The 13929-nt window shown below is 41.4% G+C and overlaps 1 protein-coding gene across 1 annotated transcript in view; it reads left to right on the top strand.

Annotated features, from left to right (window-relative positions):
- The window catches only part of CHST8 (carbohydrate sulfotransferase 8), a 208719-nt gene extending 195762 nt beyond the window's left edge, over nt 1-12957 (top strand). The window contains exons 3-4 of the mRNA XM_066557598.1: nt 8439-8476; nt 11537-12957. Coding sequence (XP_066413695.1) covers nt 8439-8476; nt 11537-12688 — 1190 coding nt within the window. The 3' untranslated portion in view covers nt 12689-12957. The remainder of the gene's footprint in view (nt 1-8438; nt 8477-11536) is intronic.
- The last annotated feature ends 972 nt before the right edge of the window (nt 12958-13929 follow it).

The following is a 13929-nucleotide window of genomic DNA, read 5'->3' as shown; positions in this document are numbered from 1 at the left end:
CTCAGTTTTTGAGCAGAACCATTTCTCCCAAAGTCCTACTGAAAGGAAAGTCAATTCAAGACATTATTCTCATGCACCCATGTTGTTCTACCCATCAGTCATGAAAATCTGGCTGAAGGAGTGCAAGTGAGCTCCTTAATAAGAAACAGCCTTCCACAAAGAAGAGTAGATCCAGTGAGAAATGACAAACAGCAAAGCCCCACTGCCCTTCCAGTGCTCAGGAATAAAGAGCCTGGCAAGGAGCTCAACCCCGGACACTGAGCTTCCCAAGAACTGCTTCTTTCTCACAGGGCACGAATCCAAATCTGTCCAATTATCACCCTGTCTGCACCAGGTTTTGTAGCTGTTGCAGGTGTTAAACTTTTTTTTTAATGTTCCATATTGATCTCTTATACTAAGAAGTCTTGTCAATAATCAGCTATGAGGACAGGAGAAAGGGAACCTCTATCAGTTCCAGTTAATTGATGGTAACATAATAATATGCACCATTTGGATACACATCTGTGCTTTTTGATCTCCAGTCAATCTATCAAAGCAGTGAGCTTCAGCACTCAGAGGCATGCCTGTGTAGATCTACTTTTTCAATTTTGCCTGCAGCCTTCTCTCTTTCCATTTGTGCTTTCTTTCCCAAAGAAACATCCCTGCAGAGTGACATGAAAGGAGTCCAAAATTCCACCTGTATTATTTTGTCTCCCCTCCAATAGAAAGACCAGTGAAGCTTTCATGTCTGACTTGCACAATGTCTGGAAACATTTCTGGGTTCTGGATGAGCTCTTGTAAGGAGCTACATGAAGTCAAATTACATTAAATGCTTGCCTGAAATTCATTGAAATTCCTCTGGTTACCTGAATAGTTCGACAGGCTACTAAATATAAATGCAGTGCTAGATTTTAAACTTTAGCTTTTACTTTTTAATAAATCTGGGAAAGTGTAATGTCCTTGCCAAAGTCATGCTACGAAGGCAATATGCAAATATTAAATATGAGAATGAAGAATAACTGAAAGGTATTAAGTAGAAATTGCAAGTAACTGCTGACAGTGCCTGAAAGCTAATGATGTTAATTAACAGTATTCCCAGGGATAGGTCCAAAGAAGGAATGGGGAATGCAATAATACAGACCTGACTTTTCTGTTTTCTTTATAGAATTCTTATCGAATATAAATTAAGTCAGAAAATGGCAAGTTCCAATTAGTATGGCTAGATAGCAAGGGAGACAAAGTAAACAAGTGGTTGTACCTTCCTCATAATGAATTCACAAACAGCTCCTCCTATTCTTTCAATTAAGCCTCCAATATAAATGTGCCATGCCCCTTCCTTTATTGGGTATCATGGAAACAGAGCAAGCCTAAGTTCCATCATTATTTAGTCAAGAAGATGGATTCAGTTTATATTAGAAGACCATTCTGAAAAAGCACAATATTATGTGTTATTCTCATAGTTTATATGTCTGTTCTCTTAGTATGTTGCAAGTCAAAGAAGTACCAGGGTTTCCAAATCCCAGTTAATAAAAGAGTCTGAGTCTGTTCCTCAATCAACTTCCAATCTCACCAACAGAGCAGAGGACAATTCGCAGCCCCACTGCAAACTCTGGGTGCAAATGTATCATTTTCTGGACAAAAGTAACACCACAGATTCAGACAATACTCAGCTACCAATGTCAGCTGTGTAGGTAGTGGGACTTACCAGAATGACACAGCAACACTTTATTTGAGTTTTGATTCAAAAGGAATTTATTTCTTTAAAATGCTACTGTTTCTGTTTCTGTTTCTCGCCTGCTTTCACTTTGACAAATAAAAAATTTGAGAGGCAACCCATATCAAAACAATTATTTCTCATGAGGCTGTTTTTAGAATAATAAAAAAATAAACAGCAGCTTCAAGAGATGGTATTTCTGACTAGTACACAACACAAAATAGGTACAGCAAACAGGGAGCAGGTACAGAGCCTTTATGAGGGGCTGTGCTGGTTTTGCATGGCCTGGCTCTTGGTAGCAGGGGGGGCACAGAGGAGATTCAGGGAGAAGCTGCTGGAAGCTCCCACCATGTCCAGCAGATCCAGTCCCTGAGGGCTCTGAACATGGACCTGCTGCTGGCCAGGGCCAATGAGAGATGATGGGAATGCCTCTGGGAAAACATGTTTAAAAAGAAAATCAAAATAAAGGGGGGCACTGTTAATTCTAGCTAGAGAAGAGGAGGAGGTGAGAACATGAGAGAGGAACAACCTGGAGACACCAGGGGCAGTGGGGAAGGAGGGACAGGAGGTGCTCCAGGGACCAGAGCTGGGGCTCCTCTGCAGACCCTGGTGATGACCATGGTGAGACAGGTGTGCCCTGCTGCCCTGGGGATCCATGGGGATGCAGAGATCCACCCCCAGGGAATGGGGATCCATGGGGATGCAGAGATCCACCCCCAGGGAATGGGGATCCATGGGGATGCAGAGATCCACCCCCAGGGAATGGGGATCCATGGGGATGCAGAGATCCACCCCCAGGGAATGGGGATCCATGGGGATGCAGAGATCCACCCCCAGCCCATGGGGATCCATGGGGATGCAGAGATCCACCCCCAGCCCTGGGGAGGTGCCCACACCAGAGCAGGGCATCCCTGGGTGAGGCTGGGACCCAGTGACAGACCCAGGGGACAGAGGGGCCCTGTTCCCAGGCTGGAGCAGCCTGTCCTTGGACACTGCAGCCCTGGACAGACAGACAGACCCATCCCAGAAGGTTTGGGAGGGCTGTGCCCCTGGGAGGGACTCAGGCTGCAGCAGGGCACTGAGAGCTGCAGCTTGTGAGATGGAGCCAAGCTGGAGAAGTTCTCAGAGAATTGTCTCCCGTGGGTGGGACCCCACAGCCTCACAGGGAAGGACTCCTCTCCCTGAACAGTGGAAATCTCTGGTGATGAACTGAATGCCCTGCCCTGTCTCCCTGAGCTGTTGGTAGGGGAGTAAAGGTGTTTTTAAGGGCTTATTTTAATTCTCATAATCCTCCTCTCACTTTGTTGGTAATGGAATTTACTTTGCATCTCTAAATTTAGCCTTTTTTGCCCTTGGACTCTTTTCTCCCCTCCTGATATCAACTCATGAACCTTTCAGTTATCTTTTCCCCTCTCCTCTCCATAAGTGTGTGACTTTGTGGGTGCCTGGAATTTGGTCAGTGTCAAACAAGACAGGGGGAAACAACAGCAGGAAGATAATCTGGGTATTTTGTCAGAGAAACGCTGTGTAGGCATGAACACCATCCTCAGGTGGGAGCTGTATCTCCAAACAATGGGTACCCAGCTGCACACCTGATCTTTACTCCAAGATTCCCCTCCTGGGAAAGGAAGGCCAGTCATGTGGGAAGGATGGCCTAAATCAAGCTGCCAAGGGGGACACAGCACCTTGGCTATGAGGGAGTTAATGGGGGATCAGGAATCAGTGACACCATGGCAGGACTGTGCTTCAGAACAGCTCTGGGCAGGTTTACTCTTCCAGCACAGGGATCAGCTACTGGTGCATAAATCAACTGGGAATACCAACCTCTTTGACAGGAAGAAAGTCCTCAAGAGGCAAATATTAAAAGTCACTTAATGTGTGTACTGATCTCTGCTTTGGCTCCCCGATTTGTAATTTTTTCTTGTTCAAACTGATGGATGAACTGAATGTTTTTAATTATTTCCAGGCTATGCCCTTCAGAATTGCATTGCTTTCCCTGCATACAGTACTTCTGTCCAGAGACTCCCTTGCTTCATTAAGATGGAAAGTCATTTCCGTTCCAAAAAGCCAGAGTAATGGTGTTTTAATCAAGTGAAGTGCACACAAGCTGCTACCATCCTGAGCACCCCCTGACACAAATGCAGCAGCACAGGGGTGCATTGCATGCTGCCTGTAGGATGCAGGAACCCCAGATCCCCTGCTTTGGAAATGACACCACAGTTTCACCTAGAAATGCCACATTTTCACCTAGAAATGCCACATTTTTCACCTAGAATTGCCACAGTTTCACCTAGATCCAATGTCTGCACCTCTGAAGCTGGCTTGGACAGAAAAGCACAAGAGTGATGGAAAGTAATGGAATGTTAGCACAACACCAGCACAGGAGAGGGGAATATGGGCCTCTCCTTTTGGGAAGTGTTCTACTTCACCACAACAACTGCTTAAGAACAAGCCATCAGTCAGAGTTCAAAATTCCTCAAATAATATTTGAACTGTTAGAACTTGTCTTCTTGACAATGGTGGGATTTAAACAAAACCTCAGAATTCAGGACAAATGTGTTACCTGAGTTACAAAGGAACTCACACATGAAAGAAAGTTCAAAGAGACTAAAAAACCCCAAACCTCAGCAGCTTGGAAAATTTCTGATGTCTTCCAAAAATAGGGGAAAAAAAGAAGCTCTTTCCTCAAAGAGCCAAGATTAACTACTTAGAGCTGCAAAGGCCTGGTTTGAAGACTGCTCCAGAAACATTCCACCATTTCCCCCAGTGCAGAGGAAATCAGCACCAAACCTGTCTGCCAAGGGCTGGACTGATCATTTACCCCAGCACCCACAGGCAGAGTTTGCCATCACACACTTGCAGCCTCACTGGGGCTCAGAGGGATCAGACTATTTAGATATTTAGATTTTTTATATTTATATTTAAATATCAGATTATTTAGATTCTCTGCACAGATTGGCTTCTTTCCTGATGTACAATTCAGGATGTGCTGCTGCTTTGCTAAGCCTTCTTTACTTGGCCTCATTAATTCCATCTGTATTAAAATGAGATGTTGTGTGTAGCTTAGATGGAACTTTTGAAGGCATTTTTCCAAATGAAATTGTAAGTTTATGTTAGAAAAAGGATTTATAGCACATAGTTAAAACAGGCACACATACAAAATCTGTTCTAATTAGGCCTTAATTTTTGCAGAAAATGCTTTTATTTTAGAGGTTTATATATTTCAACAGTATTCCAGATGTGTATACTACATCTATATTTTATAGAGATGTAAAACCAAATAATTTATTATGGTAGCAATCTTTAACTTAATAACTAAATTTCTTTACTGAGTAATTTAATTCAAAGAGGCAAGCAACTGGACACCAGAGGAAGTTAGGATCAGATATGGGCAGGTCTTTTATCCTGTAGAAGCTGAGTTAAGTTGAAATTATTAAAAAAAAAAAAAGGAAAAAATCTATCTTGATTTTCTGACCAGTATTTTTGGGAAAATCTTCTTCCAGCTAAATTGTTTTCATGTTTATCAGAATTCTGAGTACTACTCTATTAATCATTCTGCAATTAAGTACACATTGCTGTCTCTGAGAAAAGACCTAAGACTGGGGCATATGTGGATGGGGCACTTGGCACAGATGTTCCTGAAATGCCATAACATCCATTCCAGAGTAAATGTCACAAATCTGTTTGGGTGAAGCAAACAAGAGCACTCTGTGCACTGAAGCCCTGTAAGGGATGAGTTGCAGATGCAGACTTGAAGTTATCATTTTTATTAAAAAATACTTCAGCTGTAGTTGAGTCTCAAACTAGAGCAAAACACCAGAGGCAAACCAAAATTAGGTCTTGAAGCAGAGACAGAGGAGAAGGCAGAATGGTAAAACTATACAGTATTACACAAGGAAGATGAAAGCCATTTTATTGTGTTGCTAGTAGCCTTTGGAAAAGAAAATAAAGAGCTCACAGTGGATTCCACTGTGTGGATAAAACACAGGCCAGGCTCAAGCCTGGAAAATCATGGTCCCACAAGTGGGAGAGGAAAGAACACCATGAAAACCAACATAAGCAATCTGTAATTAGAGAATGAGTCTGTCCCTGCTGCTCCTCTGTGTTTGGGCACTGTGAGATGTTTGCCATCATCACACCTGGCACCTGAGAGTTATTGATCACTGCCTTCAACTGCCTGCACCAGACACCAGTGCTTTATTTATGACCAAAAATATTACCCTTTTGGCAATAATGTCAAAGACCTGGTAAAAATATGGATTGTAAAGGTGTAGCATAACAATAAATTTAGATTTTGATTAGTGTAATAGATTTGTGCAATATAACTTCCCTGACTTCACTGCACTTAAGAGGTTTTTATCTTGTAGATTTAAATCTGAAGTGACAGACTGTATCATGAGAAAGACAACTAAAAGAAGCCAAATTTAGATGTCACAAATTCAGAAAACATCAAAGAGATTGGCAAGTGCTTCACCAAACATTTATATTAAGCAGGAATTATTGTTCTGATTACATCTTCAAGCCAGTAAATGAATAACCATTTTTAAATGGTTACTCATCTCCTCCTAGCATTTATTTTTCATTTTTCAAAGCAAAGCATATCAGTACAAATTATTAATCTCTCAAATAAGTTATCTTTATTAAACACCACTATGAGAACACAATCATAATTAACCACAAAATAGTTAGGTCTCATACCTGCTCTTTGCACTACTGTGGGATTTTATTAATAATTATCAGTCGTGGCACCAAATTTAAGAGGTAATTACACAAAGTGAGTGGGTTTGCTGCAAGGTACCAGAGCTTGCTTTAAGTCAGAACAAACAATCACAACTGAGGGACTCTAACCCTAAGTTACATTATAATTTGGAGCCAACAAATGCTCAGTATTTGTAACTGATTCCATCTGAAGTACTTCCTCAGTTTTTTTGATAAGTGACCAAAAGACTTTCCTCATCTATTTCAGTTTTCAAAAGTAAAAAGCTCAAAATACTTTTGGAAAGGGAACACATCTTCCTCATCTTATAAGTAACTACTCCAAGCAGCTGTATTAATGATGCCTTAGAGTAAAGGCCAAGCAGCTCAAACAGCTTCAAATTAGGCCCTTAGGGTTAGCAAAAAAGCAGCAGTTACATTTACTGACAAATACAACATTTTCATGGTATAAACAGGTCAGCATGCTTTAGTATCAGTTGTTTCAAAGTGCTGCTGCTCAGGTTTTGCTGGGTTTTTGGACAGCAGGTTCCTGCCCTGCCTTGCTGTGTAGCACATTACACAGCAGTAGAATAAATGTGTTTTTTTCCTGATCACAACAGGAACTGGAGAACAGCTCAGGAGCATCTCCTAAAGCCTGGTACAGCCTCAGGTCTCCAGAACCCACACAGGAATGCTGCAGACAAGCTCTCTTTCTCTTTAATAGACACTTTCTGACTTTAATTTGCAGCAAAACATTTTTGAGAAGCAGCTAGGGGAAGCCTTAAGACTCCTTCTGTAAGGTGTCTAGAGCTTATTTCTGATGAAGTAAAAACAATATGCTCTCTACTTGTAATAGGCACAGAATCACAATGATGTCCCACACAACCTTGAGTTCATTGCTGAAAAATTGCAGGAGTGGAGTTAAAGCTCAAACAAAAACCAAAGGCATCATGAGCACCCTTAGAGGAGCTCTTGGAGCACAGAAATAATCAGAGCAATTTCAATTAGACTCCACCACGAATATCAGTTTGTAGATCTGATTTCAAAACTAAAGCATGACTGATCATCTAGGCTGGACTTGCTACCTTCCCTGCAGCAGGTCACAATGTGAATTATCATGCAAGGATTTCCTGGGAGCTTTCCTGGCACTATGAAAATCAGCCTGATGGGGCTGACAGAGCTTTCACTTAGTGCTGTGCAAGACCTTTAGCTGTAATTGTCCTTGTCCAAAAGGCTGTGGATTCATCATGCAGACTTATTGAACTGAAGTCTTCAAGCAACATTGACAGTGATGACAACAGCTCTAGCAGTTGAAAAGCCCCAAAGAAATGTCAAAATCCAGTAGTGTTTCCATTATCCATTTCTGCATTATTAAGTTATACCTAACAAAGGTTATGATCATGAGAGAAACCCTACACATCAGCTAAAGCTGCCAACTTGGATTTTCACATCTTTATTATTCTATTTTCAGGTAAATATCACTGTAGAAGTCAGAAGATTAGAGAAAATATGATTCTGTGTTGTTTGCTTCTCCAAAAGTGTGCAAATATTACCTCACACATAACTCCACAGTGTGTTGTCTTGACAGCAGAGTACTCATGCAAGCTGTGATTAGGATTAATTCTGCCCTATCAGAGGTTCCAGAGTACAAGCCAGAGAGGTTTGGGTAAATACACAAAGGACAGCTTGGTTTTGGTTTTGTTTTAGATCTCTAACCTGGAATCACAACCTTCAGCTGATTCTTTTTCTGCTACTGGCCTTTAAACTGAGGTTAAGCAATCACCTCTGTTCCACTTTTGTTCATCTCAGTTTCCCCATCTGTAAAAGGGTGAAAGTCATAGAGTCTTTCACTCCATTTCACAATTTTTATGACATCTATACATGAAGAGGCCTTTCAAGGTATATTGTTGCTATGAAATATACATTAATTATGAGTCACCATTGGTCTATTTGTCATTGTGTTAACAACACTGGCTGTATCAGTCTAGAAGAGAAGAAACTGATGTTATTTTATTTCTAAATAATTACTTTACTTTCTTTCTTTGTTTAGGGATAAAATATAACATGGGATTCCAGCAACCAAAAAAAGTAAGTTTTCAGAAGTACATAAAGAAAATTGTACCCATATTCTGAGTATGGAGTACAGATAGAGATGGCTCAGATAAGGCCACTACACGGAGATGAAGCACTGAAAAGGAAGGATGCATCAAAAACTTAAAAGCACTGAAAAGGAAAGATGCATCAAAACATGAAAATGCAAATTTCCCTCTTAAAATAGGAATTTGATAAGCTATGCAACTTCAGTTTTATGAGTTTTTTTCCTAGACTGGATATTGCTAAAAGATACTGTAAACTTTGCATATATTAATATTCCGTATGAAATCTCACTGATCAAATGAATGCCTTGAGAGGTACTTAAAAACAGGCTCAAGAAAATTCTGGTGAAATTCCCCCATCTAGTGGCAGCCAGGCTGCGTGGGGCTGCCTCCAGCAAGGACGAGAGCAAAGCGTGCCAAGGAGCAGCCGTGCCCAGCTGTGCCCAGCCCTGCCCAGATGTGCCCAGCTGTGCCCAGCCCTGCCCAGATGTGCCCAGGTGCCATCGCCTGCTCGGGCAGGTGACAGGGATTGACAGCTGTTGGGAAAGAGGAAAGTTTGACAAGAAAATCTCACAGATATGTGTGCTTAGCAGAAAGATTTTTGAATGTAGAGTCTGATGAAGGAATAGAAATTAAAGCAAGTTTTGATATAGAAGAAAAGAATTGCTGAGCCAGTCTCACTGGATAACCAAGGAGGCAAAGGGTGTGTGAGTTAGAAGGGGTTTTTATGGCTTAGAGCAAAGGATAAACCCACCTCAAACAAGAAGATGTTTTTACCAAGCAGAAAGAGAGCACAGGCAAACAAGTCAGCAAATGTGGCAAGTAGAAAAAAGGTCTCAGAATTTTCCACTGCAAGAAAACTGAAAAACAACTTCTGGCTTAAACTGTAATGTACTGACTGTTAGTGACTGGAGAACAGTGACATGAATATGGTAATTACAGCAGTTATGATGGGCTATAGATAAAAGTTCAGGTATAGATTGGTTCTACTGTATGAAGATGCTCAGCAAAGAAAAGTCTAGAATGCAATGGAACCAAAAGAAAAGTCTATAATGCATTGTAACCTAAACCAAAGGGTGTCCAGGCCTGCCTGCAGCTGGAGCTGACAGCTGTGGGCACAGCTCTGTCACCACAACTCTGGGCTCCTGTAACCTCTTGGATACAATAAACTGCATTTTGGAGAGCCCCTGGAGTCCTGCATCCCTCATTCAGGCTCTCACTGACAGCTCCCCTGCAGCTCCAGCCCTCTGCATCCAGGCTTGCTCTGACAGAAGGCATTCAGGTTGCCCAAAAGCTCCAGGGTCATCATCAGCATCATTAAAGGTGCAGAATTCCAGGAAGCCTGAATTTGCTAACCTTTAAATATCAGCCATGTCATGAGTAAATGGGATTGAATTCCAGCCAGTCTTGTAAAGGGTAATGTTTAGAAATACATCTGGTATTTACAAAGACAAACACATTTCTGACAACAGAAACAACCTCTGAAGGTGAGGAACAATCACTCCCAATACTGAATAGTGTTTTGCAAAACAAATTATCAGTTGGTTTCCCAGGCTGCACACCACCTTCACTACCAGAGCATCCAACCTGAATTCGGCAAGTGTCCTAAAACTTTTCTTTAATACTGATCTGTTGTGTTCAAGTTTTGTACGGTAATTATCAATATAAGCAAGTCACCTCCAAAATACAATTTGATTTTTTTGGTTTTTTGTCACCAATGTCTTTTGTAATGAATCCTGAACCTCTTTTCTGAGACTTTTTTATTCTCTGACCTTTAACAAGAATGTGACAAGATAAAACCTCCATGACAGGACAAGTTTGTCACCTATTGCATTGCTTTTTTTCAGACAACAAAGACTTCTAACATTGATTAAGATTTAATCTTAAAGAGCACCCTGAAAGAGCACAACCCTTCTAATCCCCAATCGTACACCTTAAAATCCACACAGTATCTTATTTTTAAGCCAGTTTTAAATACTATTGGGGAAACACTGAAAGTCAAAAATTTAAATTTAAAATTGTAAGCCCTCTACCTAAGCATTTTGGGTCAGCAATAAACATTCTACAACTACATCTGCTCCTCTGTTGAAATACTCCATGGTAGTTTATATGCTACTCTGATCCAGGTGACCTCAAAATGGGGATGACACATAGCTAAACAGTGACCAGAACAAAATTGTAATCTTAGAGGTATAGACAGGATTTAATTGAGCTACCTGGAAAAGCAGGAAGTGCTGGAGCACACTTGGGCTGTATGCAGGGAGTATTAACAGAGAGATCCCTCAATGAAAAAGAGCAAGTCCCACAAGCCTCACCCCCAGACCTGCTTTGCTTCCTCAGCTTTTGCTGAGCTAATCCCAGCCCCAGCTTCATTCCACCTCTCTCTGCTCTCTGTGTCCATTGCTCTGCCCCCAGGCTCAGCTCATCCAGCCTCCCTTTGGGGTGCCCTTCATGCTGCCCTCCCCAAAACCACTTCTTGTGTGCCAAACCTCTGCATTCTCACTGCCACCTTCCTGTTTCCCTCTGCCCACACTTCCATCTCACTCCACCTTGCAAACTCTACAAACCCCCCTCCCTTCCCCCTTCCCCTCTGTGCCAATCTGCCCTCACTGCAAAGATCAATTACTGATGTGGGGGTGGTGGTGGGAAGCACACAGCCCAAACAAACAAACCCTTCAGTTTGTGTGACATCAGGGGCAGTCTGGAATAATTAAGCAAGTCCTCAAAATACTCAGACACATTTTGTAGAAATTTCAACATCTAAGACAAAAGTATCTGTCAAGGTCCTAAATATCTACACATAAAATACAGGTAAATCCAAATAGGAACTAGAATTGACTGGAAATTTAGATCAGGGTCATCTCTGCCTTTGAGTTCCATGTAAGCACAGAACAAGGGGACAAGAGAAGAGCCAGAGTGCAGTGCTGAAGGCTCGTGAAAACACATTTTGTTGTACAGTTCTAAAAGTTACCAAAGATCCACGTGAAGTGGTGCAAGCTGTAAGTAGTGACAATCTCTCATTTACTAATATCTGTAACCTGTTTTTCCTCAGGAGGACTGTGTTTCCAGCAATAACCAGGATAGAAGATTAAGAAAAAATACTGCAGACAGAGCAGCAACACTTAAGCAGAGCAATTCATTAGAGCCATCTGCAAGTGTGCCCACCAAGCTTCAGAGCGCCGACAGAAGGCAAAGCAGCATCGTGTTTGCCATGAAAGATCAACAGAAAGGTGAAGAAATGAATTCCATCAAGTTCCATAAACGCAGGAGGAGGTTTATAATTAAAAAGAGCCCAATTCTGATTTCCATGAACAGCTCCATTCTCAACCTGCCCACACTTAAATATGAGGATAGAAACAACAGCAAGTGGAAAAGTCTCTATCAGATCCAAGGAGAAAGGAAGAGGATTATGAGGGAAACTTGTTCAAAATACAAGAGTAACAACAGAAGAATAATCACTCCTTATCACGTGTCTAGGATATTTGTAGAGGATAAATACAGGGTTTTGTACTGTGAAGTGCCAAAAGCTGGCTGCTCTAACTGGAAGCGGGTGCTGATGGTGCTGAACGGGCTGGCCTCCTCCACAAAGGACATCCAGCACAACACCGTGCACTATGGGAACTACCTGAAAAGGCTGGATGGCTTTGACCACAAAGGCATTTACCACAGGCTCAGCACCTACACAAAAATGCTGTTTATTCGTGAGCCCTTTGAAAAGCTGGTGTCTGCATTTCGGGACAAGTTTGAACACCCAAACAACTACTACCACCCTGTCTTTGGGAAAGCCATCATCTCCAGGTACCGTGTCAATGCCACCAAAGAAGCTCTAAGGACAGGCTCTGGAGTCAAGTTTAAAGAGTTCATTCAGTACCTGCTGGATGTACACAGGCCAGTGGGGATGGATATACACTGGGATCATGTCAACAGGCTTTGCAGCCCGTGTTTAATAGACTACGACTTCGTTGGGAAATTTGAAAGTATGGAAGAAGATGCAAACTTTTTCTTGCACTTAATTGGTGCTCCACAAAATTTAACTTTCCCCAAGTTCAAAGATCGTCACTCCAATGAAGAAAGAACTACCACTAAAATTACACAACAGTATTTTGCACAGCTTTCTCCTTCTCAACGACAACAAAGCTATGACTTTTACTATATGGATTACTTGATGTTCAACTACTCCAAACCTTTTGAAGATTTATATTAATTTGAGGGCCTGGATATTTCCACAGTCGCATCAGTTGAATTGTGTGACAAATCCAGGCGACATCTGTTTATATATACTTACCTGTTAGCAAAGAATTGGTTGAAGAGCAGGGAAAAACACAAACCAGAATATAAACAGATGTTTACACCTTCACCTTAATTGCCTCCTTTTTCAAATCATATTTTTTTCTATAATTTCTCTACATGAAATGTATGTACATATATGTATCATATGTCAGGGTCCCCAAATAAAGCACAGAATTTTCCAGGCTGGTGTGGCCTGTGTTTGCACTTGGGGGTGTTTGAAATGAGGGGAGCACAGCTGGCAATTCTAAAGTGCAGCCAGTATTTCAAGCCCTTTACTGTTCAGAAAGTCATTCTTTAAGTGATGGATTAGCAAGAAGGCAAATACACTGAGCAATATTTACAGTTTGTTGAAATGTGCAAGGCATGAAGCCATTCACAGGCCCCATGTGTTGAAGGTGGATGTTGATCACTGATTCCTGACATTCTTAAGTTAGTCAGGGAGAAAAAGTCCAATCAAACTCACACTGTTCATAAACACACTGGTGAAAACAACTAATACTTAATGACCATGTGAGAGCAGTATTAAACCAGATGTTGCAATTCAGAGGGAGGATGTGTTCTCCCCCTTCAATATTTCCCTTATGGCACGTTCATCTGCAAAAAGATAAAATGCAGGAGAACATTTGCATCTTTATAAGTGTTATTAAAATTCTTTTAATCCTTTGCATTAACATAAATCTCTGGTTTAATCTTCGTAGTCACCAGGAATATCAAATCTTTCCATCATAATAACAAGCAAGAATAAATGCCACTTCCTGCCCAACAGGGTAGTTCTTTTCATTGCTGCAAACAATTTGCACTTGCTTATTTTAGTAACAATTATATCTGACTTAACATGCAAGAAATATCCCAGGTGTTTTAGTTCAATTTCTGTGCTTGAGAGGACTTTCTCATCTCTAGCAGGGTGTCTTGTGAGAATAAAATACAATTATTGTCTCTAATCACAGAATATTCTGATTTGGATGTGACCCACAAGAATTCTTAAGGCAAACTCTCAGGTGAATGGCTCATACAGGAATCAAACCCCAACCTTGGCATTATCAGCACCATGCTCTGACCAACTGAGCCAGCCTCAGCTCTGTAAATTTTCACTCAGATTCTGTATACAGAACTCTTGTTTATATGTCATTTATCCACTTGACATGATATTTAAAC

This window comes from Molothrus aeneus, chromosome 11 (genome assembly GCF_037042795.1).
Source record: "Molothrus aeneus isolate 106 chromosome 11, BPBGC_Maene_1.0, whole genome shotgun sequence".
In the NCBI taxonomy this organism is placed as follows: Eukaryota; Metazoa; Chordata; class Aves; order Passeriformes; family Icteridae; genus Molothrus; species Molothrus aeneus.
Note: the sequence above shows the minus strand (reverse complement) of the source record. Positions and strands in the feature narration are given on the sequence as shown.